We start from the raw sequence: 25,530 nt of genomic DNA on the forward strand, positions 1-25,530 counted from the left end.
AAATTTTTCAAGTAATATTATCAAGGCATGTTTTACAGAAGAACCGACATTGCTATTGAAACTATTTAGCGCCCACCCCACCGGCCCAACCACTGACTCCGACTCTATACCTAATATCTACGTCCTGATCCTTCGCGTATTTGTGGTTAAAGAAGCTCATATGCGCTGCAGTGTCTCTCCTTCTTGTCCAACTCATCGATGGCCTTTCCCTGCATGTATTCGTTAACATATACATCGCCGATGAAACGGTACTTGCCGGCGTCGCGCTCATGCTCTCGGAGGACGACCGGGGTATCGCAACCAATCGGCACAACCACAATATCGTCCGGCAGCATCGCTCCCGTACCCATCCCCAAAGCCCCGGTGTCTAGGAGACAAAAACAGCGACCTGCCATGTTCCCGCCGAAGTGGTCCTGTATGAACTGGCGGTCGTCGGTAGGGTCGTATTCTGCCGGTATCTTAAGATCCATATGACGTGACAAGGCTGGCAGTCGTTCCTTGAGCAGGGACGCGAAGGCCGCCTCGCATTTTACACTCCATTCTTCCGGGCTGTAGTCCCTCGGTACCTGCCCCAGGCACAACGTCTCCCAGAATTGGTTCACTTCCTGGTGCTGAGCGCTCTCTCGAAGTAGGGCTAGCCAGTGCATGAACGCCATCAGATAGTCCGCCAGGCTGGAGAGCGGGCCGACGGAAATCCCGTGCTCCTTGATATTCCCTATCTGAATTGCGTCGAAGCACAGCGCGTTATCGGACTCTCCCCCGAATTTATACGTCCCCGTCATCTTTTTGGAGGCCCGGAATTCGTACAAGGACCCCAAGCTCTGAAGCCCTTTGTTTTGCGACCAGTCGGGGACCCAGGACGGCAAGTGGAAGTTTCCGACGTGCTCGGGAAAGTGGATGGATTCGCAAATAATATTCAGCTTCGTAGTTTCTTGGACGACGCGCCGCACAGCCTTGGTATAAATATGTCTCACAGATTGGCCGTAGTCGACCTCGAAGACCCTGGACTTCTCTGGCCGCAAGCCCAGAATCGCAAACACCTTGTCTCGAGGCTCTTCGTTCAGCTTTTCTCGCGCCAGACGCAGGAGGGAAAACAGGCTCTGGGATCCCGGTGCCGGATAGCTCGCCGGGCCGCCGTAGACTAGTGCCTGGTCGTAACCCAGAGAGTTTTGGAAAGGCAGAGTGGTCCTGGCCGCTGTTCTCTCGTTGAATAGGGAACGTAGCTTCATCCTATGTTTGGCGAATACCTCCGAAGCGTTTTTGAAGTGCTTCCATTCGCATTGGATATCGCCACAGTAGACTTCGACTTGCCCGCGTTTCTCCTCGGCATAGGCAACTTCTTGGACAGTCCAAAGCCGATACCAGTAATCTCTTTGGAATAGGTTCGCCATTGCCACGAGAACCTGTCGCTTGTCCTCGGCTATCACCTGCTCTACATCCGGCAGAGATCGCATGGCCACATCGCTGTCCTGTCCAGCGGGTCCTAGCCAGACAGCAACCACTTTGGCTTTCCCATAGACCTTTTTCATCTGGCGTACCTGGTCACTCCGCTCCTGCTGATCTCGCTGGTTGATGCAGACGGCATCTGCCCAGACTGCAAGGTGTCCTTTGCCTCGCAATGCCTTGAGTGCCCCAAGGAGACTGCGTGTGATACTCACTTCTACGTCGTCGATGAAGATATCGTGCCTATCGTCACTGACTCCCCATGCATACGAGACAGCAGTGTACTCTCCAGCTTCCTTGAGCGATACCTGCGACATTCGGCAACGGACAGGATCCTCTTCGTTCGCTGCTGGCAGGACATCTAATAGTCTTATTTGGCCCTTTTTCAGCGTTTTATAAGACTGGTAATGGTGCGATACCCGGACCGGCGATGTAGGCATTGCTTCTTGGATAGTCTGCGAGATGGTATCATTTTCGCTGAGGACCAAGTGTAGTAGTTCCTTGTACTTCCGTTTGCTTGACCTTTTGTCAACTTTTTTTTTGTATGATAGCATTCCGCTTCCAAAAAAAAAAAAGGATATTTTGGGGGTTTTCACTTCGCACCTGTGGGTTATAGACTGGTTGATTAGGAGGAGGAGCCTTTGTGATTCTTGAAGGATACGACATACGTGTACGGTTTATACGGGTTGTCGTGAGGGTCGTCGTCTTGGGGGGGCAGCACCTCTTAATCGCTTGCGACTCTTAAGAAAGGGACAAGGAAAAGACCCAGGTGTCCTAAATTTGAGAATAATAGCGCAATATGAAGGGAAACTTGTATTTACACCTTACCTCCGTCTTGCTAGCACCCTGGTTATTATCAAGCGAGAAGTCGGTGGCTGTACGTCAGCAGTCTAACCCCGAATCGCACACATGACAACGCCAGTAGCTGGGGCCAATCGGACAGAGGCGAGATCCTTCTCGAGATATGCTATATAGATAGAGTGTGATTCCAAGCTTTCCCTACCACATCGAGTGCCTATGGGAAGGCTTGGACCGAGTATGATGGGAAACGAAGGGGGCTTACTGGCCATCCAATACACTGATGGGACATCAACTAGGCTCTAGAAGTGTATTTGTTGACAGCCTCATCCCATTTCTCCTAATTAATAGGCATCAATCTCGATGTGGCCGTACTCTTCCCACATCGCTTAGTCTGTATGGGCATGGAGCGGGAAAGTTCACGTACAGTAGTGCGAGGCATAATGTACGCGGGAAAGGCAGAACACATTTGACGGTCGGGGCTCAGCCCCGTTCAGCTCCAGGATTTGGCCTGACGATAAATCTATTCGGACCTCTCGACATATGACGCCAAGATATTAGGCACTCCAGGCACACCTGGGCAGCGCAGGGGGTGCGATCAGCCCTGTATGCATCCCGTGAATACACCGCCACCATAATACCTAACTCGTAATTTCAAACCACCTACCTGCAAGGGAAGCGAAATCCAGCAAGCAGTGGACCATAAATCACAGTTAACAGTAATATTCGCGTCACCACATCGAGTATCCATGCTAGAAGTGGCCAGGCTCATAGGAAAGGAGCTGGATTATCAGTGAATACACCGGGATCTATGGGTATCTCAACAGGAAAATAAACTGACGCCCTGTGGTAAGAGTTCAGAAATGACCACTATGTCATTCTACGTACGCCTCCATCCGAGTCTGTGACCGTGTCGTCGTTCCATCAAAATATGGCCTCTTCTCGGGCTGAGTCGACTTGGCCTCGAACAACAAAACGGAATAGTATCGTCCTGTGAAGGGGAATGTGCCAACCATCCCAGGGGGAACACGATAGACCCCTTGTGGCATCGCCGATATTACTAACATCGTGACGAGGGACACTTCCGAGGTACGGAATTGCAAGCGCGCGCCCTCGAGCGACAGTAACGTACGCGGGTACTAGATGGAATCTAGCTCGTGAAAATAGCTGGGTCGTCCCATTTGCGGATGAGCGCGGCGAACTTCAGACAACGGTTGCAGTTTCGACAGGTAACCTCGCCTTGCTTATCAAGGTGATAGCAGCCTTCGCCATTCTTAGTGGCAAGTTGCTTAGCTACCTTGTTGAATGCATACGCGACGAAATCGGGGGCTGAAGATGGGGCAACCTCTCCCTCATTCCGGAGCTGTCTGAAGACGGCTTGCACTTCTTCTACCTGGGACCTCATCGCAGATACCGAATCTTCGACTTGCTGGTCTTCGTAGACCCGCCCGCCCGCCCGGCAGCCAGAACCGCTGTCGGCTACGACAGAATCCAGAAGAAGCTGACCTCCAAGTTCGGTATCGGTTAGCTCCGCCGCAACAGCAATCTCGAAAAGCTTGTGCATGCTCCTCGCGAGCTCGTCGCCCTTTGACTGCCGTGTAAGGGTATAGCGATCGAGTTTAGTAACTTTAAAGCGAGGTGCACGGTAAAATTCCCCAACATCGATCGGGATGGATCCGTATAGCTCCATCTGACGCTGCATATTCTCGAGCAGTGTGGGTCCGTCAGTATCGTCATTGATATCGCTACGGGCAACATGAGCCTTTGTGGGTCTCGGTTCGCCGATCGGCTGGGGGTCCGTCCTCCTCTTCACATAGGCGAAGGCGTTGAATAGGGTCTGATGGTGATATACGAGCATCTTGATGCGGTCTGCAAGCACGCGAAGCCGGTGGTTCATGAAGCGAAGCATCGCGGAGATCTGGCTTGGGTTAGTTGCGAAAAGTATGTCCGGGCCGCTCGCATCGAGGACTTCTTACGTAGGCAGAAACGGCAGCATCTCGCATAGCCTGTTTCTCGTTCCCCATCTGGACCCTTCTTAAGATAGGTCTAAGGAACTCCTTTTCGACAACCATGTGTGCGAGCGGTACCATCTCATCCCAAAGAGATTGTATCTCGGCATATACCGCGTTTCGCTCCTCATTGATAGCTCGGGCATGCCCAGAAAGATATGGGGTATCCTTGTTATACGTCTGAGAAGCCTCCAAGAAGACCGTATCCAACGAGGCACGGCATTTGGTGGCCAGTGATAGCACGACCCTGTCATACCGTCAGTGGAAGCTCGGCAAGCAGTCTGGCACGTGGGAATCACTCAACTGGCTGGCATGAAGTCTGGCTGTCTGAAGAATTGTTTCGTTCTCAGCCGTGTCGTAACTCAGTTCCCAACGGAGAGCCTTCAGTCTACTCAGAATGTGGTCATACGAGGGAAACGTCGCTTCTAGTGCTCGGGATAAAGAAATAAGCTTGTAGTTCTGGTCGTAGAAGTCGCCATCGTTCTCTGCTACCTTGGACTCGGTACGTACGAGTGCCTCGAGTAAGTCGATACGATCGCGGGCCTTGCCTTGCAGGGCATGGATCTTGCATCTTGTCAGCACCGGCGACACTCGGGATTTGCATGTGGCGCCGCACCTCCTTCTCAACGAGATCTCTTCTCAAAGCAAGGGCCGCGATTTTCTGCTCGGTCACGGAGGCTACCCTGTGCGCTTTCGGAAAAGATCGAATATTTACGATACTACGGCGGATGCATTCCTTGTACTTCGATAGAAGCTTTTCAAGAGCATCGTTGTATTGTAGTATGTCATGAGACGCTGTCTTGACAGCGCTGGGGTCAATGCCCTTTTGACCAGCTTCAGGGGCACCAGCTGGTGAGCGGCCATCCATATGCAGAGAACTAGTTCGATGGCCTGTGAGCAATCACTGCATCTCGAATAGATGGCCATCTCACTTACTACTTCAACTCATCTTCGGTCAGTACGCTCATAGGGCCATTTGCATCCATCGACTCCACCAACCGAGTCCACTCGGAGGCCAATTCATCGCGAAGGAATGCGCGGAGCATATTCTTTTGACCCTCGCTTGTTGTGTGGGTGGCCTCACAGAGTTGAGCAAAAAGACGTGTCTCGGTCTCCGAGAAGGGCGCCGGGTCAGCCATCTTGACTGATGATAGGCAAAGGTCAAGAGGACGGTGGAGATGGCGTTGGCGACGTGAGAGATTGGTATCACGGCTTGATACTTTCGCAGAGCGACACGGGGATGGACGCGTAGGGCGGGTAAGAGGAAGAAGGAAGTGATATAGGGGACGGAACCCGAAGATGGATGGCTTAAGGAGAGCAGAGATCCTACCCGGAAACTCTGGATGACTGGAGATGGCTCAAGCCTGGTGTGCCTATGGCGACAGACACATAGGCAATCGGAATCGGCAGGCAGAATCCGAGGCAGCGTCAAAGGCAAAGAATACCTTAATCTCGGGAGAACCAAGCGGTGAGACTAAAAGTAAAGGACCGGACCATCAGGCGGAACACTTCCGGGTCTGCGGTGGAACCGGGACGAGGCGGGGCACGGCGTAAACAACCGGGGTTTACAAGACTAGTCGGTGTGAGAGGGCCTTGGAGGAGCCGGCTCCAGAACGACCGAGGCAGCTCAGGAGAGGCTATCGTCGAATCTAGAAGACGCAGCTTCTTCACTCAACAAAGGCATAGAATTGCCACAAAAAGGTCAGAAAGCCTTGGATGGCAGAATACCGGGGAGTTCAAGCGGACAAGCATAACTTGCGGTTGCTGCTCGGTGAAAGGGATGACTTGGATCAAGGTGTTGATGCTGGTGGCGCCTGGGGAAGAAAGTGCCCGAGGCGGCGGGGCATACAAAATAGCAACTAAGTCGGGTCCAGATCGGTGTGCGGCGGAATTAGGTAAAGGTCATGTGACATCGGTACGTAAAATGCCATTAGGCTGCGTAGGTACCGCAGGAACGGGTACATTGGGTACGTATGTACCTACCTTCTATACCCACCCGCGAGATAGATAGGAGGTACCTACCTAGGTAGGTATATTTTTGCTCAGTAGGTGCCCTAAGGTACCTCTTGCAAAAACGCGACGGAGAAGCGTAGAACGTAGCGAAGTGCTTTCATGTAAGCATACAGGTAGGTAGGTACCCAAGTAAACTGTCGTAATCAAATAGGCATAATCGCAATCATCCAAGTATAACCTACTAGTACTCTGTGGCACCCAGCGCTCCCTACAAATGGAGCCCTGTGATTGGTCGATTTGGACAAGGGCAACGCAACAGGCGTTCGCCAGCGAATTGACCGAAGGCAACTATACCTATTTAAAGTCGTTGAATTACCAAGCTGTTTTGACACCTAGTTAATAGTTCACTTAATTTATCAGCAGTTCAGGTTCAGCCTTTAAACGTTTTCCATGCCTTATTGCCTCAGGCAGCGAAGCAACAGGAGCGAACCTACCTAGCCAAAACGCACAGCTCTGCGTCTGTTTAGGACCTGCGTAAATAACAAACCCCCGCCATCTCACTTCTCCCAACAATATTACCTGCCTGCCTACCTCTTACCTCCTACCTCAGTGACCTCTCATCATTTACCAGAAGATTCTCCCGTCCACGACACCAACTCGTCTTCGACACTCTCCCCAGCTGCCTCTGTGCCGTACATGCCGGATCTGCATCAGCCGCATGCGCCCTCTTCAACACGGCTGGACGTTTGCGATCAAACGAGCAACCCACCCATCCGAGCTCTGCTGGCTGATTCCGCCTGCGCAGACCTGTGTCCAGGGATGGGAGCAGACAGAGAGGGTGCCACGGGGCTGGAGCTGCAGGCAGCCGCCGCCAGCTTGGACTTGCGGTAAGCTACTAGCGTCAACCCAGACGTCTCTCTCTATGCGCCTGCTATCCGACTCACCGCAGCACGTGTTGCCGTGTGTTGCCATTGTCGTGTGCAGAGGGCCGGTTGGATGGGATCTCTTCAGGTTGGCGGTTTGCAAGCGTTCCAGCTTCATACGACAGCTTCAAAATACCGGAGGCGTGCCCGGCAGTAAGCAATTCCACCTCCGAACCGGCCGGGGGACCTATTGCAGCAAAGGTTCTGTAATTTCAGGCACTCCTCTCCCAGTGCTTCTATATATCTCCAATGCCGGTCGCTAGGGCGCAATTTGGAGAGTCTTCCGACACCCTACGCGAATGAATCTCGATATCGTATCTCAAGACCTAGAACTTCGCATACGCCAATTCTGATCTGCATTATCACAAAGCATTAAGGGTTGGGTTTGGATCTTCCGAGGGGTGTTGTTGGGTGTCGGGCGCGTTTGCATGTGTCTATCCTGTCCCACTTCCGCTGTATTACTTCCCTCCCAAGTGATATCCCGATGCCTACAGGCATATTATATATCGAGACGAGAAGATGGGGGTCCCCTTTAGATTTTTCTGTTATGTTTCTTCTGTTTTACCCAGACAATTCTTTGGATTTCCCTTCCGCCTCGTTCGAGCCCCTCCGTCCTTCTCGTTACAACATATCCTATCGCGGCTCCCGGTTGCCCGCTGGCGCGGCCCAAGCATGTGAGGCGTTGTGAGGCTGCCTCCATTTCTCTCCGGCTAGCACGGTTGGCCTCGACCTATCCAGGAATCTCGAAAGCTGCCTATAGGCTTACGTGGTCATAGGCATGCTATGTATTGGTCCGTGAAAACATCAGGTAGGTGGCAACGTAGAGTTGGGTTGTCCATGTCGGCTACCGGTTCCTTGCGCATGAAGCCTTCGACACCAAACGGGCCGTGCGGGCTATTATTATATCTCATCACTCCCTGGCCGTGTTGTCTCTATCATCATGCCGCGTCGAGACCTGGGATTGCTGATATTTTCCCGTTCCGCCGTCCATTTCGTCAACCCGGGATGTGTCCGTGCCATACCTTCGAGGCCAAAAGCAGACAATACTATGATATCCTTGGTCCGGCAGCTGTGTTGGACTCTTCGGGCGCCGACGCTGTCTAGGAGGTATCGCGATGCCGGGATTGGGTTCGCATTCATCGCGTTAAACCAACTGTTCATCCTCCCCACCCAGATTATACTTGATATCCACTCCGTCAGTTTCCCGGCTTCTATCCTAGTGATGCTTCTCTTTACCGTCATCCTGCTCGTTGCAAATTGTGTTTATGGGGAAACGGCTCGGTTCTATTCTGCCCATATACGTGGGCCAACAGACTTCCTTGGCCGCCACATGTCGTTTGGCTTCGTGGCGTCATTTATAATGCTAAACCGGGACCACGTATCCAACGCCGTCGACATCCCGATAGTTGCCGGCGCATTCGGTAAGTCATCAAGACAACGTGACTGGCGTAGCGTCTCATCCCCTACCAAACTGATATAACTAGTGGTCACGACAATTGCGGGTTACGCGGGATCGTTCTTGCTTTCATGGGGCACCTTTCAACTCGAGAGCCGATTTAGAGGGCGGCAAATTCGAATTCATGACCACGAAAGCGAGAACAAGGCCCAGCCCAGTCCATCTATAGCCTGGCCCGCCCCGCTCGACGGATCCCGGAAATTCTTGTGGAAGTTGCTTAGAATCAGCGCGGTTATGGCCCGGGGTAAATCTCTCGCATCGATTGGGCCAGCAAAAAGGGGTTTTGTCTCACAGTTTATGGTTCACCTCCTCAACACCCCGCCGTTATGGATCTGTGCGCTTCTCATTCTCGCAATCGGACTTCCGGTATACTTTACAACTAAGTATGAGACGCCATTCGAAAGCCTATTTTTTGTGTTGTTCTGGGTCATGTCCGTGCAGTTCCAGAGATCCCTGAGGAGTTCACACGGCCTAGCACCATTCCCGCGGGTGAGATCGACGCTGGTCATATTCGCAAACCCGGTGCTTGTAACGAGCGGCTTCGGAACGGCCTACCTCTGGATCAAGACAAGCTGCACGGGGCAAACCATCGATGATGTCGTTACACAGTTTCGTCGACACAACAGCTTAGCGGAGGGCGTTCTCGACATCGTTAAGGGCCGTAATAGTTTCGCTGACCACATCGGCACCGGTGATCTGGCCGGCACGGTCTTGGATGCCGGTATTGTCTGCATGAGTTTCAAGATGTTTGAATATAGAAGAGAACTGTGGCAAACCTGTATCACGGTGTTCACCACGTGCGCAATCATGGCTGCGTTTAATGTCTTCTTAAATGTACTAATCGCTCACGGGCTAGGTCTCCAAGAAGCCGATGCTGTCGCTTTCGCCGCCCGTTCCGTCACGATTGCGCTTGCAGCACCCGCCGTTCAAAACCTAGACGGCAGCACGACGCTCATGACCGCGCTAGTCATATTCGGCGGCATCATCTTCCAAATGGTGGCAGACTGGTTGTTCTCGCTCCTACGGATCCAGGACCAGGGGGGCCAGCATCTGCAGCTTGACAGCAGCAAGGACAGCGGTAAGATGGAACCGGCGGGGGAAGAAAGGGAGCCGGCGCGGCAACGTCTTAGGACGGAAGGTAACCGCGTGATCGCGGCGGGGGTGACGGTGGGCATCAACGCGGCGGCGATGGGCACGGCATATTTGATCGAGCGGAACTCGAGGGCCACCGCATACTCGGCATTGTCGATGACGGTGTTCGGGGCCATAACGGTAGCTCTCACGACTCTGCCAGGCGTCTCGGAAGTCATCGGCTCCCTGGCGTCAACATGAGAACGAGCGTGGGTTTTAAGTCGAGAGGTAGGCTCTATCGAGCACTACGACGATAAGAAGAGCCGCAAAGCGCCCCATGGCGCATTCCGAAGAACTTGGGAGGTGGATAACGGTACGCGTAATACGATATCTACGATCCGCGAACCTGTTTATATACTGTAGCACAAGGACCAGAGAGGGGCATATTTTCTGCCTCCCCCTATATCGCGTCACATCCATTCCTCACCTAGGAAGAGATAGCCGTGTGCCAAGTGTCTTGTGACAGGTATTTCTGCATCACGAATCGGTACCAACTTCGCATCCGAAGATACGGCACCATGTATAAGAATTATTGAGTTCGCAGCTTCTCATCTGCCCCCCCTGAATGCATGCGAGAAAGAAGCTCGACCTGACGAAAAGAGGCGGTGTCTCTAGCGTTGCAGTCGCACTTCATCGCCTCGATAGAAAATCCCCTGGTACGAAAGCCCGCATACATGCGACTCCGTATACCTGCAGACCTTATGCAGCTGCGTGCCGCAAAGAAATTCTCCGTTCTAATTACCGATTCGCCCGTGCCGCCTGGGCTGGAAGCCTCGCGAGCACCCGCAGGGTTCCCTGACTAGAAACACTCTAATAGTTCAAGCTACGGATCGAGCGTTGCTTACTTTCTCCTTTCATGGATACGCCTGTGCTTGCCTGTGCCCTGCACCGTGATCCCCCGTTCGTGACAGAACGTTCGCTAATAATCAGACTCCCGGTCGTCTCCGCTCCCGTCCTCTGAACAGTTGTCTAGAACCTCGTTCACAAGCTCCCGCGTGACACACAGCCTCGGCGCCACCATCGCGAAAATCGTCTTTCGCTTCGCGAGGTCGTCAGCGGTGGTCTCGGCGCCCTTGAACGTCGACAAGTACTCGGCGACCCTGTGATGCCCGTTCGCCTTCGCGCAGTCTGCAGGTGACTGGCCCGAGTTAGAGAGTCGCGGCGCCTCGAGAGCGTATGGGTTGACGGCGAGGAAGCGACAAGCGTGGATGCGGCCCTCAGACGCCGCAATATGCAGTGCTGTTCGCCCCTCATGGTCGGCATGGGCGAGGAGTCTGCGCATGAAGTCCGAGTTCCTAGACACAAAGGAGGCCGGGTTTCTAATGTCTCGATAGTGCTCGTCACCCTCTTCCATAGCGGCATCGAGATGCATTTTGAAGATGTGCGCTACTAGTACAGTCATCACAGTCTCGTCTCCGGTCGCGGACGCAATCTCCAGTGCCGTGTGCCCGTTGCCGTCCTCGTCGAGGAAGACCTCGGGACTGACGCCCGTGCCGTACCGGCTCAGGAATGCGCCTATCAGCTTGGCAGCGGGAGATGTCCGGTACGTTTCGTTGCCGAGTCCGGCCAAATAGTGAAGAGAGTTCTTGCCACTTTCGTCACGGGTCCAGGCCAGGTCGACAGCCCACTTGCTCTTCAGTAGTTCGCATATCTCAAGAAACTTGAAGGGTTCGTCCCTCCCACAGAGGCACGCCTTGTCGTCCACGGCATCCTTGCACAGGGAATACCACGGCGATCCACCATGCACGCCCTCCTGGGCTGGTGGGCCGGCATTGTAGTCCAACAACATTCGCACATGCTCTACGCTCAAAGCGTGAGCTGCATGCTGCATTGGTGTCTTTCCCCGTACATCGGGAGCGTTCGGGTCTGCCCCGCTCTCCAGGAGCAGGCGTGCTGTCGTTACGTACTCATTTCTGGAGGAGCTGCATGCGTAGCCGAGGATAGTCTTGCGGCAGTCGGCTTCACCGTCGAGAGCGGTGTAGCCATTTGGGGACGCCCCATGCTTGAGTAGAAGACGAAACATATCGTCCTGGTTGGGGAAGAGGCGGCCGAGGATGGGTACGTGGAGGACGCTGTGATTGGAGGTTGAACCACCATCACCATCGCGAACGTCGACCTCCAGGGCCATGGGGAAAACAGCGCCTTTCTTCAGCAGTAATTCTGCGACTTGGGTCATGTTTTTTCTGGCCGCCTGCGTAATTGGGGGATCACATCCATTGGGAGCTGCGTTGACATCAGCTCTCCATTCCAGGAGATCGGACACCACCTTGAGCACCAACTCCTCGTTTCCCTCGTAATTCGGCCGAGCTAACGCTGCCAGGAGCGCAGTGCCGAACTTACCACCCATGGCATTAGCATTGGCCCCGTGTTGAAGCAGTAGCTCTACGAGCCGCCCATCAGAGACGTCGTATCGTGCGGCAATCTGGAGCGGCGTGTTCTCGCCGGCCCCAAACTCGACCTGAGCACCTGCTGCCAGCAGCAAGCTAAGAGCTCCAGGCGAGATCCCAGCGTTGCAAACACGGCCAACGGCAGTCCATGAGTTCGAAGTGACAGTATTGACGTCTGCTTTGTGCTTCAGGAGCATCTTGACCATGGCCGCTACTTGGTCGCTGTTGTGATAGTTGTCGCAGGCAACGTGAAGCGCAGTCATCCCGAACCCGGCCAGCAGGTTAGGATCAGCTCCTGCGTCGAGAAGGGCCCTGACAGCATCGACGCGCATATTTCCGCATACAACACCAAGCGGCCAGCCCCATGTCCGCCTGGATGCCCACGCCGTCAAGCCATGGCCGCCCGGAAGGTGGTCCACGTTAAGGTACCGGGTGGCGTCGGTGTTGAGTAAGGCTTCTAGGATTGCGGAGTTTAGCTCGTTATCCTCCTTGCTCATAGCGGCTAGCAACAGACACGACCTGCCCCATGAGTCGAGGAGTGTTGGGTCTGCTCCGGCGCCGAGGAGAAATAGCACGAGGTCTTTGTGCGATCCGGCGGAGGCATAAAGAAGGGCCGTGGTTACGAGTTGCCGATCCTCAGGGGAGTCGGGATCCGCAAATGGAATATCCACGTCCCAGCCCATCCTGGCCATCCTGCTGCACACTCCGGTATGTCCCTTCCGCACAGCATCAATCCACAGTAACAGCATGTCATTATGCTGCGGCCGGAAGCCTGAGTCGAGTAACATGAGAACCGCAGACTCCGAGTTGCCTCTGAATGACGTTGCCGCCTCTGCAATGGAGGGGCCCTTGGTTGTGGTGACGAGGGACAAAGCGTAGAACAGCAGCATAGCTGCGAAGTCGACCAACAGGATCCTGATCGGGTAACGGGGGAGGATAGAAGGAAGGCCATAAAGGCTGCCTAGCTTCGACGAAACCCGCATCAGCATCAAACAGTAGCCGAAAAGCTTCGCCAGACGGAACAGAATCAAGAAGAGATCAGCCACGGATGGTAGCGGCAGATATGGCGAATCGGGCGAGGCTCCGGCCTCGAGCAGTACCCAAACTGCCTCGGGAAACCCTGAGCGAAGAGCCAGGTGAAGAGCAGTTTGTCCCTTCTCGCCGGCGCCATCTAGCTCGACATACTGCCCGAGAAGATTTCTCAGCCGATCGAGGTCGGCCTCTCTCGCGGCAGCGTGCAGGCCGACATCGTGGCTAGGGCGGTGGAGGAGACGGCGGCAGAGCTGCGCCGTCGTGAAGCGGTTTAGGGGACTAAGGAAGACGTCCCGACGATAGGTGTCTATAGGCATGACAGTAATGTAGACGCCTCCAGGCCGAAAGGCTGGGGAACTTCGCCACGTACCGAAAACTCGAGTCAAGGAGCTGGCAGCCCGGTGAAAGTTGGTGTCGTCCATCTCATTTGAGCCCCTCGGATCAATTCTCCGATTACGCCAATCGGGAGCAAAATAGTCCGCCTGCTTCTGAAAGCTTCAAGTACAGTGTAGTGCCCCCAGACTGGTCCCAGCCTTATCGTACTACCTGCTGCTGCCTATTGCTGCCCAACTGGTACCGCCATCGAACTTCCAGTCTTACTGCTGCTACTCCAATGCTAGTAACAAGGGCAGTTCATAGCCCTCCTAGGCCCGCAGAGAAAGATGGACTGGGGCATGGTTGCGGCCGTCGTTGCCATCGTGACCATTCCGCTCTACGCGTCTCCGCTCCTGCTCGCACCCGCCTTTAATCTAGTGCGCGAGTACGTGATCCGAATCCTCTACCGAAGGGCAGTATGCGGGAGGATCAGGTGGCAAGACCTCCCAAGCCAACAGCGCCTCACCGTTGCCACTTCACACCACGAATGGTTCCGGCGATCTGGGGTCGCCGGTACACCGGGAGTTCTGGGACCCGGCGGTTCGAGCAATGCACAAATTCTCAACTTTTTTCGGTATGTGTGGCACACTGCACCCCGAGTAGAGGAACGACCTCGATACCTAAAGCTCGAGGGACAGTACCTGGGTATCGATTCAAACGCCCTGATAGTGGCCCTCATGCTGGACGACAGGGCAGTTTCGTTCATTTTCTCTGCGAGCGCACCTCATCACGTCGGTAAAGGTAGCACTTCCAACATTCGATATGCACGCGGATCGCCGGAGGGCATCTTTCGCTATCACGAAACCGATGGTGGCGATGATGCGTACATCCTCGGCCGTCTTCACCGCTTTCCTCTCCCCCCCGCCGTCCAAAATAGATTCCACGGCCTGTCCAAGGACGACCTCCTCCATATCGCCCAGGGCTACCCGCCGTTCTATCGCAGCACATTCAAGGCCCGCTCCGGCGTTGACGTTGCCCACCCAGTCCGCGAAGAGCGGGACGCAACTCGCGCCGGTTGGGTCGTCGCCATCGGCTTCGCTTCCGATCCGCCGATCCGCCTGTATAACAACAGGTTCATGCCTCGGTACGAAGAAGCATGCCGCCGGGTTCTCCATGTGCTCGAACACATCCTCGTCCCGGCGTTTAAGGATCATCAAGGTGTAGGACAGACGTTACGAAGCGCCGTGAGAGGTGTCAAAAACATGAACCGCGACAAGACAGGCAGCGTCCTGTCCCGGGACATTGATATTGCCGTCTTTGGTGACGGTGATGATTCTGACAACATCGGCGTTAATCTAAGCGCTAGAGACATACGTTTGGTTTTGGACCTGTTCAACTCTTACAGTCGGGGTGAACTAAGTGACACCGAGCGTTCTGATATCGAGACAATCGTGCTCGAGGCGCTGAAGGCCGCCGTAAAGGGCGTCTACACGTGGTGGCAATATGTAAATAACCAGGGTCATGCCATTCCCGAGTGGCTCCTCGACGAGAGGACACAGTTGTGCCCGATATGGCTCGAGGATTAGGAGCCCAGCAATGAAAAATTGTACCGAGTGACTTGGGTTTGAAGGTATCCCATTCGATGAGAGATTCGTACAGGCTCTGAGCTGGTATCGAATAGCCTGGGGCTGCCCATTCCGCTGTTGCGTCATTGGCAAGTCCTAAAAGTGCGTATATTTTGTCTCTGCGGTCGGTGGAAGCTAGGTAATGGTACCAGCTTGGTTACGAGTGTGCCGATAGAAAGTCCAAAAGAGGCAGATCTTTGAAAGACCTCTTGTTGTGTAAAACGTAGACGCCTACATTTACGCTGTGGGGTATGTAGGCATATAAGGGCTGGTTCAATTGCTACGTGACACCTCTCTCATGTCGAAGACAAGCCGACGGGTACGAAGATCTGGGAGGTGAACCATCTTAGGATAAAGACTCGATCTCTTCTCGAGTAGAGACAAGCTCGCACCTAATTCTCTCCATTATATGGAGGATATTTTGTGCTGATTATAGTTGTCTCGTCCGCTTCGCCAAGCCAGATGGCTACATCGGTAGCAGATGCAAAGATATTTTTCATTTCGGCAACTTGCTGCCCTCTCTCCCTTGGCGTCATGCTGATTGATACAAATCACATCAGCCCATATATGTTCGGCGTGTGTATCCTGGCGTAGCTGTCGAAGAGCTGCGTGGAGATTTGTTGTGATTCTTAGCTGGCTCCCGTCTACCGATATCAACTCAGCCGGCTCTGCGGAGCCCCAAGTGTGCTATACGCAGTATAATAGGAACACGGTACGAGCTCGACGACCACCATGCCGGGACACGCTGATGTGCCCATGCTAGATGACCAAAACCAGTCGGATCCCGGCGCCTCGATCTTCGAGACGGCATGGTTGCATGGGGCACCGTGCTGCCTCTGTCTTTATTACGCGCTTCTGGCGTACATAGCGGGTTTGCATGGACGTAGGGAGTAAACGATAAGCGAGTTATCCCTGATACTATTATGGCCAGCCATTCAGGAATACCCCAGGGAGGAAAGGGGGAGATTACGAGAAGCTGTAGAAGATAGTTCCAGGGGTTCTGACGACAAGGCCATGGCCAGGACCTCAGGATGACCGGATGGCCAGAACTTTGGCCTCGAGCCCACAGGCTTCCCGACATCGATGCCTCTCTATGACGGATGGAACGCTGTACAGGTTGTAGGGTAGACCGAAACACAAGACAACTCGCAGGTGTCGAAATATCAAGTTTGCGTTCAGAGACACAATGAAGACGAAAATTGTGAGCTCATATCTCCTACGGAGGCCGAAACCGTCAGTTTCGTGGCGATGAGCACGGCGAATACCGTTAGAAACTGAAGTAACTAGAATCAAAAGGGGAGTGAAGTTTAAGTTGGGGGTGTTCGGGTCGCATGATTACGGTCGCTACCGTATTCGAGAGAAACGATGATTATTGCCAGGCCGCTTGGGGCGAATTGACGGGAGGTTGTTTATATAACGGGTCATAAGCCCGGCAGAACCGAATGGGCAGTATTTTGGGTGTCAATGAACGGTTTATCTTCCTAGACTGAGGAGGTCAACGATAGATACTGCTCCGAATATCGGGCATGTGTTTAGAGAATGCGCACGGGGCGGACCGACCAGCTCTTCCGGCACCCGCATCATTCCACGATGCAGATTGAAGAACATGCAGCCATCTCGACGCGCCGCGCTCGCTCGCTTCATTTCATTCCGGATCTAGTGCTAGGGGTGAAATGGTACCTAAGAACTAGATAAGTACCTAGGAATGAAACTGCACCCTACCCCCAACGAGTGCTTATTCTAGCCTCTCAATCAGGTGGAGGCCGCTCGCCGTTTCCACTATACCGCTCAATTGGCCTGGCTGCAATGCAAAGGCAGCCTCCTCAAACTCCTTTTGCATATCACCCTTGCCAAAGTATCCCAAGTCTCCCCTCTTGCGGGCCGAGCTGCAATCGCTCTCACTCATGGCTAGCTCGCCGAGCGAGATCGAGCCGCTCTTGATCTTCTGCTCGTGGCCTTTGATGATATCCAGCGCCTCCTCCTTGGACCGTGTGATCTCGTTCTCGCGCCAGCTCGCAGGTCTCCGGCTGTTGCGATGCTTAACCAGGAGGTGGGCAGCGCGGATCTTACCCTCGGGCCGGGCAGAGACCGAGGTCTGGGACGAGGTCGAATGGTGGACGGCCATGTATTTCTTCAGCTTCTCTGTGTCGGTGCCGGACGGCGGCTCCCAGCGGGATACCTTGTCGATCGCATTGAAGTAATATGGGAGGTTCTTGGAGTTGCTGTGGCGCACCTCCCAGTTGGGTGGAAGTCCCGAGTCATCCTAGCGAATTGGCATTAGCGACAGCCCGCGCTGGGGACGGTGTACCGGCAATGTTTCAAACGGGCACACGCGCCCGGCGAACCTGGGGAAGAAAGCTCACCATCTTGGTTATAATTACGGCTTATAGAAGTTATATAATCAGAAGATTGCCGAGGGGCACCCCGTCGCTTGCTTCCACTACAGATTCTTTTCTCGGGTCGACCGGGGCGGAACACAACCACAACAGCCTCGACAGAACGCCCGGCGCTCCCGGCGTCAGAGATCGTTAGACGCAGATTGCGACGGAGCGAGGGAGCCGGCTTGGAGACGACGGTCTACTGCGATGCCAATAGAAGGGTCACAAAATACTGCGAGGCCAACTCGGGAAGCTGGCTAGTAGGGGTTTTTTGTTTCTGTGTTTCTGCCGAGCTATAGCTAAAGGCGGGTCGCGCAACAAGAACGCCAGCAAGGGACAACAAGGAAGACGATGGCGATGAAAGAGATCAAGGGGGGTGAAGGAGATGCAGGAAGAGAGGGGAGGTATTAAGGTACCCCTTGGAAGGTTATAGGACGGTCGGGGCGACCAGACACTGAGGCAGACAGACGTGGGCGGGATGAGGGAGGACGGGTAGGTAGGTCAGTATGAGGTAGGCAGACAGGTACAGTCCCTGATCTTAGGTAAGGCAACCAGGAAAGGATCACGAGGATGTCGTCGGTTAAGCGGGGCAACCCCGACGAGAACAGGAGTTGGACGGAAGCGAAACGCGGGGTGGCAGTCCACACTGTCTTGCGTACTGTCCCGCCGGGGCTGTGCAGCGGGCAGAGGCGGTCGATAAGCCTGGTGGTAGGCGGGTGGCAGGTGGGTAGGTGAAGTGCGGGAATCAGGTGAATACAGTGCCCGAAAACTGCTGGGCTAGCCCAACGATAGCGAGTGTCCGTCACGAAATGACCTGTGGGGATCGCCGGAGATCCAATGTTGCATAAAACTCAGCATAGCTGGAATTAGCTCATCTATCGCCAATCAGATCCACGTGCTGAGGTGCTTGTTCGGCCTGTCTCGAGGCGTAATGTAATCTAATGCAAAGCAGCTGCAGGCAGGTGGAGGTACCTTCAGTACCTCAAATTCGTAGAGACCGGAGGTACAAGTACCCAGGTGAAGCACCTGGGCAGAGGTGCCCAAGGCCTAGAGGTGGGTACCTTAAGTACCCGAGGCCTACTCATCGAGGTGTCTAAGGTACCCAAGACAGTTTGGTAAAATTCGGTACCTTACAAAATAGGCCTCAGGTGCATTTCGCAGGCATGGCAGAAGTACGTGAGGTGGCCCATGCGCGTGAGTCCATACTTTAGGTACTTAACCAGTCGGTATTTGGTCCAGGGACAAGTTCCACGGCTTGGCCGGGCTACTCCTTATCCATGTTCTTTCCAGCAACGCCGAATGTCGTCTCCATCTCACCTGTTTCTTCCTTTCACCATCACCCGGATCTCAACACCATCTCCAACGAACCTGTCCCACGAAATCCGCACTGCTCACCCCAGAGTAGTAAGTTAACTGAGAAAGCAGACTAATCCTACGCTAATTGACGCCGAGATTCCCCTGGTCTTACCGCGTCCCCTCTACCGAGACGCACCGCCGTCCCTCACATCTCACCCACGAGCCCAGCACCGTTAATTGCACACACTGCGGCTACCTAGCAAGCCCGGCAACAACATGTCTTCGCCGGCCTCAGCGACCGCGGATGACGCTCCCAAGAACAATCTCGAGCAGATCACCTTCCGCTTCTGCTCCGAGTGTTCCAACATGCTGTATCCCAAGGAAGACGAGGACGCCCACAAGCTCCAGTTCACCTGTCGTACGTGCCGGTACACCGAGGAGGCCACCTCGTCCTGCGTCTTCCGCAACGTTATGAACAACGCGGCTGGTGAGACGGCAGGTGTCACCCAGGACGTCGGATCGGACCCTACGGTTCGTAACCCTTCCCCTCCCCCACGCATCGCTTCCATAACCTCCACCGATGTTAGCCTGGCTGTCTGTCTGAGATGTGGAGTGACTCTCCTGCATTGTGAGAGGTGTGAAGATCCTGCGTCGGTCGAGGAGTACAACCATTTTATCGCCCACCACCCGGACTTCGTGGTCCAGAGGTCTCTGGACTACGTCCGAGTTACCAATTATTGGAACGCCCTGGATGCCCATTCGAAAGGGTTATGGGTCGACAAGTTCGCCTGTCCCGAAGGGGTTTCCCTCCCTCGTCTCTCCGAGGACGACATCGCCCAGTACTTACCCCTCGAGGTTGCTCTGTACGGGGATAGGGACCCCCCGGAAGCACTCGAAGATGGTCTCGAGGACGACGATATATCTATGTTCTATAGAGACGACGACGTCGTCCCGCACGCCGTCTGTAAATCATGACGAAATTTGCTGGCTTGGCATACGAAAACTTGCTACGAAATATACCTGAAACAATTCCATGAGCTTCCTTATACTCCCCTCCACAGGACTGAGGTCGACGGGCGAGCGGGCGGGCAGGCAGGCAGGCAGGCAGTTGAGCAGCGCTGGCACATCGACACGTATTTCGGAATCCTTCCCGGCACAAAGCACCCGGCTCAGGGAGCGTGTATTATATGACCTCTTGCTGAGCCTGGTGCTGACGTTCTGCTTTCTCGGCATCTAGCTCCCGAGGTCGAACAAGACGTGTCCCTCATGTGGACATGAAGAAGCCGTTTTTTTCCAGTCTCAGCAACGTAGCGCCGAAACTGGCATGGTAAGTCCTTAGGACGACTGGAGGTGGCTCGTTAGGAGTAGTACAGACATCTAATGCGGCGTCGACAGAAACTCTTCTACGTATGCTGCGAATGCGGTTACATCTTCCAATGATCAGCGCATCTGTATGATCTTGTGGGTCGAGCATCGATCACATCTTTTTCGGCGGTATTTATAGAGGACTTTTTGACACCGTTGTTGGGGGTCACTTCGCGGGTAATGTATGGGATCGGCGTTTAGAAGTAGCTCGTCGAGGTCCATCAGGACCATTTTCTCCCGGAGTTAAAAGCATGGCCGATAGACCTCGGGTCCAACACAGCGGTGTGACGTCTGGCCTCGTATCTATCCCGATATCGTACCTACGCGACCAATCCTGTAGCATTAGACACAACTATCAATAGGCTATATCACATGCACAGACAAGGAATGGTTTAACACGAAGCGGTGATGCTTTATTTTTATTTTTATTTTCAGTCGTGATACTATGATTTCTCGAAGTTGTATGGGGAACATTTTTGCAAGAATGCCGATTCGCTCTCTCAACGCCAGCTAGATGCGCGCCCGGGACAGTGCATAAAACTGCGGGTTCCCTGGTGGTAAGATGCCTCGTCAGCCCATGCCCGCCGTGATTAAGAATCGTAAATTTTTTTTCCTTGACGCCTTGCTCTCCCTGCTTCCTTCGCCCTTTTATCTCCATTTCTTGTGCTTCTATAGTGGCCAGTTCTTCTAGCAGCCCAACCAGGTATGCCTTTCCTCCGTGCTGGCCAGCTACGCAACAACCGTCATAGCGGGCGTAACCATAGCAGGTAATCGTAAGGTCGCCGCGGGCGATCGGGCCGTCGCTACGAAAGGGGGTCGGGTGGTAGCGCGAGGCGAGGGGGATCACAAGTCTACGCGTGGGCGGGAGCCATGCTGAGGATCTTGCTCCAGCCGCGGCGGCGGAGCTCGGCGCCGACGACGCCGTTGACGCGGGTGCCGATGGGGTCGCCGGCCTTGCTGACGAGGACGCAGGCGTTGTCGCCGAAGCGGACGACGCTGCCGTCGGGGCGCTGGACCTGCTTGCGGGTGCGGACGACGATGGCGTGGCGGATGTCGCCGCGCTTGACCTTGTTGGCGGCGGCGGCGGCGCCCATGCCGGCGTCGCTGGCGCCGCGCTGCTTCTGCACGATGGCTACGATGCGGTCGCCTGCAGCGCTCAAAAGAGGGGGGGGGAGCGAGCTACACTTTAGTGACCGGGGCTGGCTACCTGGGGGGGGAAGGGGCGGCGGCGGCGGGCCGGACGTACCAATCGTCGCGTGCCTCTTCTGGCCGACGACGAGCGCGCACTCTACTAGGGCGGCGCCCGAGTTGTCGATGCAATTAAGCATCGTCTGCCGCCGCGGTCTACCCGTTAGCAAGGGCGTGAGTCGGACAGAGCGAGGGCGGGGGGGCGGACGGAGAAGGAAAAAAAAAGACCAAGGCGAAAAGAACACCTCCGGGGCTGGAGTGCAGGGCTTGCTTGTCCTACCTTGAGTTGAATCATACTGGCGGAATGTTACGCGCACCAACACCCTGAGGCAGGGTGCTGATCGAGTGTAAGGCAGTGCAGCGAGATGTTGGTGGTCGTGGGCGGGGGTAGGTGAGGTTCTACGTATATAGGCAGGACAAGTGGTGCTCGCGGTTATTTCTGGCCGAGGTGTGAGATTTCGAGGCTCTGCCACCCTCTGCCCAACCCAATGGACCTCGAATTGGCCGCTGGTGCGCCGGCGCCCGCCGACCCCGGATTGGGTTTAGCGGCTGCTCCCCAGGCTATTTTCGTAGAGACGCCCTTTCGGGGAGCCACTTTCGGTGTGTTACGCACGCAATGTCACCAAAATTGCCCTCTGCAGCCCAAGTACCTCCGCCCGGAGTTGTGTGCCTGTGTACTCGCGCTGCACAATTGGCTGCCTCCTGGTCGCGTTCGTTGCGTCTGTGGCTGCAGAAGGCGCGGCATGCATACTCATACTGCAAGCGTGCCTGCCTCTGGTACCTACCTAGGTAGGTTACTTAGGTAGGTAGGCGCCTCCCCGTGCCTGAGTACCCAGGTACCTGCGCGCCTGGGCGGGATGTATCTGCCCGTCTATATTCGGTGTCTGTGTACGTGGCGCTGCGCACCTGCCATGTTCAGGCACCGGAGGCACCACCTCATCTCTCTGCGCCGCGGCAGGTGCAGGTGGCTCAGCTCTGCATTTTCTGGGGTCTGCTTTCCTCGATGGGATCCGTCAATGCTTCCTTCCGGTGGAGAGCGACGGATCCGTGATGGCATCAGAGGTACATCAGGTACGCCCAGCGCGGCCGTGCCTGGCCTCCACGTCGCCTTGTCCAAGGTCTTATCCGTGTACCCCGGTACCCGCCCTCCCTGGCAGGGTACCTCGCTCTCCTTGCTGGTCGTCCGGTTGACCTGCCACCCGCTTTTCCCCCTTCCTTGCTTCCTCGCTTTGCGCCATCACGCGGCCGGTCATTTTACCTCGCCGCGACGTGCCATTCTCGTTCGTAATCTTATTCTCTGTCCTGCCGGCGTCGTAGCAGCTTGGAATTGACTCTGTCCTGACTCTCGTAACTATGGCTGCGTACAGTGGAAAGTCAATATGATGCGCTATGTCTCTTCCCTAGTCAATGGAATTCTCGTGGTCAAAGGCTGACCTCTAGTCCCTTCTCCTCTTCCTTCTCCTTCTCCCCCCTTGCTCTCACTCTTCCTCTCCTTCCTCTCTCTCTCTGTGTCTCCCCTCGAACTCTCCGCCATATCCCAATCCTCGTCGGCTCGCGTGCGGCCCGTATATATCACCAACCGCGAAATTGGCCGGTGCAATCCCATTTCCGGCTTGTGGTATCGCGTATTTTGGGAGCGGCGTTCATAGGTGCATCCGCAGACACTGCAAGGGGTCGAGACCACCTTCGGCTTCACCTGGCTTGCATCCGGCCCGGAGACCTCATTACAAGTCAGTCGTGTCACTGCCTCGCTGCCACTTCATCCGCATGCGTCGATTGCAAGATACATCCCCTGGGAAGGCTGCGCGGGCGAATCTGTAAATACGACGCCCCCCCGATTCCACACCACTCAACCCGATTCCCCCCCATTAGACTCTCTTTTTACTCGATACCCGTTAGACTAGTATCTTCCGCTCATTTCCCGGCCCGTCTGGGCTCGTACATTCGCAACCATGTCTTCCCACACGTCTGCTGCTCTGAAGAAGCAGCAGATCACATTGGCACAATTGGCGTCCTACGACGACATATTGACTGATGCGCTGGTCGATCATGTGAGTTGCCGTGGCCTCTCGGTTCTCTAGTACTTTGGCCTCGTACTGCGAGAGAGAGCTGACGTGTTCCTTAGGCCTACTACTGGACTACCATCCCGAAGAACCGCCCTTCCTACCACCCATCCCGAGGCGTTAAGGAAGAGGAGATCACCAAGATCATTCAAGCTCACCTAATCGTCGACCCGGATCTCGACACGGCCGAGTCGAAGCTGCTCGCGACGGACGGGTTACGCAAGTTCTACCAGGCGCTGAAGACACCCAAGGAGAAGGACAACTTCCGCGCCCATCTGCGACGGTACATGCAGATGTACCTTCCCGAATGCCCCTTCGAAGTTAGCTCGACGAATCGCTACACGATCGTCACCCACGAGGCCGCTGTGACCGCGCGCAGGTTCATTCGCAAGGGCCAGCCGATCAAGTACCTGTCGGGTATCCAAGTGTTGATCACGGAGAAGGAGGAGAAGGAACTTTCTAAGAGAAAGAAGGACTTCAGCATTGTCGTCAGCGCGAGGAACAAGTGCGCTAGTCTATTCATGGGACCGGCGCGATTCGCCAACCACGATTGCGATGCTAACGCGCGCTTAATGATCACCGGCCAAGCCGGAATCGAGATTATCGCTGCGCGGGACATCGAGACGGGCGACGAGATTACGGTTACATATTCAGAAAATTACTTTGGCACGGACAATTGTGAGTGCTTGTGCAAGACTTGCGAGGACAACCTGGTCAATGGGTGGGCGCCGGCCGACGGTATTGTTGCCGTGAAGAAGAGCATCGAAGCGACAATCGCCGAGGGATACTCTCTTCGCCGCAGGAGACGCGACGATAGCTGCGCCTCGGCGTCTCGAACGCCTTCGGTCACCCCCGATATCCGACCTCGAATCCTGAAGACTCGATCCAAGAAAGTAGACTCGGAACAGAGATCTGTCGTGGGATCTCCGGCACCTCAGGACCTCTTGGGCCGAAAGAGGAAGCGCGATATCCAACCTCTGCACTCGCCACCGGTTACCCCGGTGAAAAAGCCCAAGACGCTTCATTGCGAAGTTGAGGCTCTCTCTGTCCCTCCCAGCCTATCTGCGAGCAGCGCCGATGATTTGGCTAGTATGCACTCTTCGGAGCGTGGGAGCGTAGAATTAGGTCTGACGGACGTGACGACTCCCGAAGAAGATGTGAAGGAGGTGCCTCTTCTGCACTCGCCGAGCCCGACGCCTGCGAAATCGGTAGGACTATCGGGAACGCCTCTCAAACGGGAGGACTCGGATACGTCTTCGATTTCGGAGGTCACGTATACCCCTTCTAGCCCCAGCGCGCACGAGCCGATCGCGGTGGTGTCATTTCCGCCGGACGAGCCTATGCCCCAAGCCGACGACGAGGCCGCTGTACCAACCGTTGCGCATCTGCATGAACTAGCCCCCTCGGACACCATATCTCTTCCTGCGCCGATCATATCCGACGTCCCCGTGGCTGACCCAGCTCCCACCATTCCTTCTGCGATCGAGGTCAGCGACCCCTCCCCCGTAGTCGAAGCATCACATCCCGGCCGAGGCCGTCCTCATTCTCGAGAGAGGCTACCAACAGACGAAATTCCTACAGTCGACCATCTCATTGAAGACGATGATGTCCCTCCCGCCCGCACGCGAACGCCAGGAGACTACACGCTTACACCCGTGCTACTTTCTGAGCCTACCATGGCCTGGATACATTGCACGGTGTGTAGCGACCCATTCGTGCAACCGAATGCGTATTACACACGAAGTTCGTGCCCACGATGCGAGCGACACTCTAAGCTGTACGGTTACCAGTGGCCGAAAACAGAGAAGGAGGGCAAGCACGACAAAGAGGAGCGCATCCTAGACCACCGCACGATCCACCGATTCTTGGCGGCAGAAGACGAAGCGAAAATTCGCGGGCGAAAAGCTCTTCCGAGGACCAGCACGTCCACTCCCGGCCGGGATATTTCCGAGAAGAAGATGAGGGGTCGGCTGCGAAGAGTACACTCGCGCGATCCCGATTCGGTAGACGGGTACGGGGAAGAGGAATACGACGACGACGACGGGAATGCCAGGCGCAGTACGCGAAGACGAAACCCGAGTCAGAGAGCGACACGGAGCTAGGGTGTGGGTGGTGGTGGTTGGTGATGATGATTAGCATAAGCTATTGGTGGGGGGAGGGAGGGATGT

The 25,530-nt window shown here is 55.1% G+C and overlaps 9 protein-coding genes across 9 annotated transcripts; 4 read left to right on the plus strand and 5 right to left on the minus strand.

Moving 5' to 3' along the window:
- Window positions 1-146: 146 nt before the first annotated feature.
- GGS23DRAFT_601437 (heterokaryon incompatibility protein-domain-containing protein) lies at window positions 147-1,883 on the minus strand (the record flags this gene model as incomplete). The annotated part of the gene is made up of 1 exon (XM_051519201.1): window positions 147-1,883. One exon carries the CDS (start codon window positions 1,881-1,883, stop codon window positions 147-149), a length of 1,737 nt encoding a protein of 578 aa, XP_051367182.1.
- A 1,238-nt stretch (window positions 1,884-3,121) lies between these two features.
- Window positions 3,122-5,496, minus strand: GGS23DRAFT_445942 (uncharacterized protein). The gene is made up of 5 exons (XM_051513976.1): window positions 5,187-5,496; window positions 4,867-5,128; window positions 4,555-4,814; window positions 4,218-4,497; window positions 3,122-4,159 (listed from the first exon to the last, which is right to left on the minus strand). The coding sequence occupies exons 1-5, from the start codon at window positions 5,387-5,389 to the stop codon at window positions 3,392-3,394; spliced, it is 1,773 nt and encodes a 590-aa protein (XP_051367183.1). The 5' UTR covers window positions 5,390-5,496; the 3' UTR covers window positions 3,122-3,391.
- A 2,444-nt stretch (window positions 5,497-7,940) lies between these two features.
- Window positions 7,941-10,096, plus strand: GGS23DRAFT_446086 (uncharacterized protein). The gene is made up of 2 exons (XM_051513978.1): window positions 7,941-8,547; window positions 8,611-10,096. The coding sequence occupies exons 1-2, from the start codon at window positions 8,067-8,069 to the stop codon at window positions 9,912-9,914; spliced, it is 1,785 nt and encodes a 594-aa protein (XP_051367184.1). The 5' UTR covers window positions 7,941-8,066; the 3' UTR covers window positions 9,915-10,096.
- Window positions 10,097-10,632: 536 nt separating this feature from the next.
- GGS23DRAFT_608205 (ankyrin repeat-containing domain protein) lies at window positions 10,633-13,449 on the minus strand (the record flags this gene model as incomplete). The annotated part of the gene is made up of 2 exons (XM_051520170.1): window positions 10,633-13,065; window positions 13,201-13,449. 2 exons carry the CDS (start codon window positions 13,447-13,449, stop codon window positions 10,633-10,635), a joined length of 2,682 nt encoding a protein of 893 aa, XP_051367185.1.
- A 194-nt stretch (window positions 13,450-13,643) lies between these two features.
- On the plus strand, window positions 13,644-15,381 carry GGS23DRAFT_446097 (uncharacterized protein). Its single transcript, XM_051513979.1, has one exon. It carries the CDS (start codon window positions 13,795-13,797, stop codon window positions 15,031-15,033), a length of 1,239 nt encoding a protein of 412 aa, XP_051367186.1. The 5' UTR covers window positions 13,644-13,794; the 3' UTR covers window positions 15,034-15,381.
- Window positions 15,382-16,306: 925 nt separating this feature from the next.
- On the minus strand, window positions 16,307-17,647 carry GGS23DRAFT_446072 (rotamase-domain-containing protein). The gene is made up of 2 exons (XM_051513977.1): window positions 17,436-17,647; window positions 16,307-17,335 (listed from the first exon to the last, which is right to left on the minus strand). The coding sequence occupies exons 1-2, from the start codon at window positions 17,436-17,438 to the stop codon at window positions 16,808-16,810; spliced, it is 531 nt and encodes a 176-aa protein (XP_051367187.1). The 5' UTR covers window positions 17,439-17,647; the 3' UTR covers window positions 16,307-16,807.
- Window positions 17,648-18,520: 873 nt separating this feature from the next.
- On the plus strand, window positions 18,521-20,500 carry GGS23DRAFT_590107 (uncharacterized protein). The gene is made up of 3 exons (XM_051517666.1): window positions 18,521-19,277; window positions 19,984-20,073; window positions 20,142-20,500. The coding sequence occupies exons 1-3, from the start codon at window positions 19,023-19,025 to the stop codon at window positions 20,184-20,186; spliced, it is 390 nt and encodes a 129-aa protein (XP_051367188.1). The 5' UTR covers window positions 18,521-19,022; the 3' UTR covers window positions 20,187-20,500.
- Window positions 20,501-21,814, minus strand: GGS23DRAFT_590109 (50S ribosomal protein L14). The gene is made up of 3 exons (XM_051517667.1): window positions 21,580-21,814; window positions 21,358-21,442; window positions 20,501-21,258 (listed from the first exon to the last, which is right to left on the minus strand). Exons 1-3 carry the CDS (start codon window positions 21,592-21,594, stop codon window positions 20,963-20,965), a joined length of 396 nt encoding a protein of 131 aa, XP_051367189.1. The 5' UTR covers window positions 21,595-21,814; the 3' UTR covers window positions 20,501-20,962.
- Window positions 21,815-23,078: 1,264 nt separating this feature from the next.
- On the plus strand, window positions 23,079-25,529 carry GGS23DRAFT_446212 (uncharacterized protein). Its single transcript, XM_051513980.1, has 2 exons — window positions 23,079-23,350; window positions 23,425-25,529. The coding sequence occupies exons 1-2, from the start codon at window positions 23,252-23,254 to the stop codon at window positions 25,462-25,464; spliced, it is 2,139 nt and encodes a 712-aa protein (XP_051367190.1). The 5' UTR covers window positions 23,079-23,251; the 3' UTR covers window positions 25,465-25,529.
- Window position 25,530: the final 1 nt, after the last annotated feature.

Source organism: Durotheca rogersii, assembly GCF_024521655.1.
Source record: "Durotheca rogersii strain YMJ 92031201 chromosome Unknown GGS23scaffold_56, whole genome shotgun sequence".
NCBI lineage: Eukaryota > Fungi > Ascomycota > Sordariomycetes > Xylariales > Xylariaceae > Durotheca > Durotheca rogersii.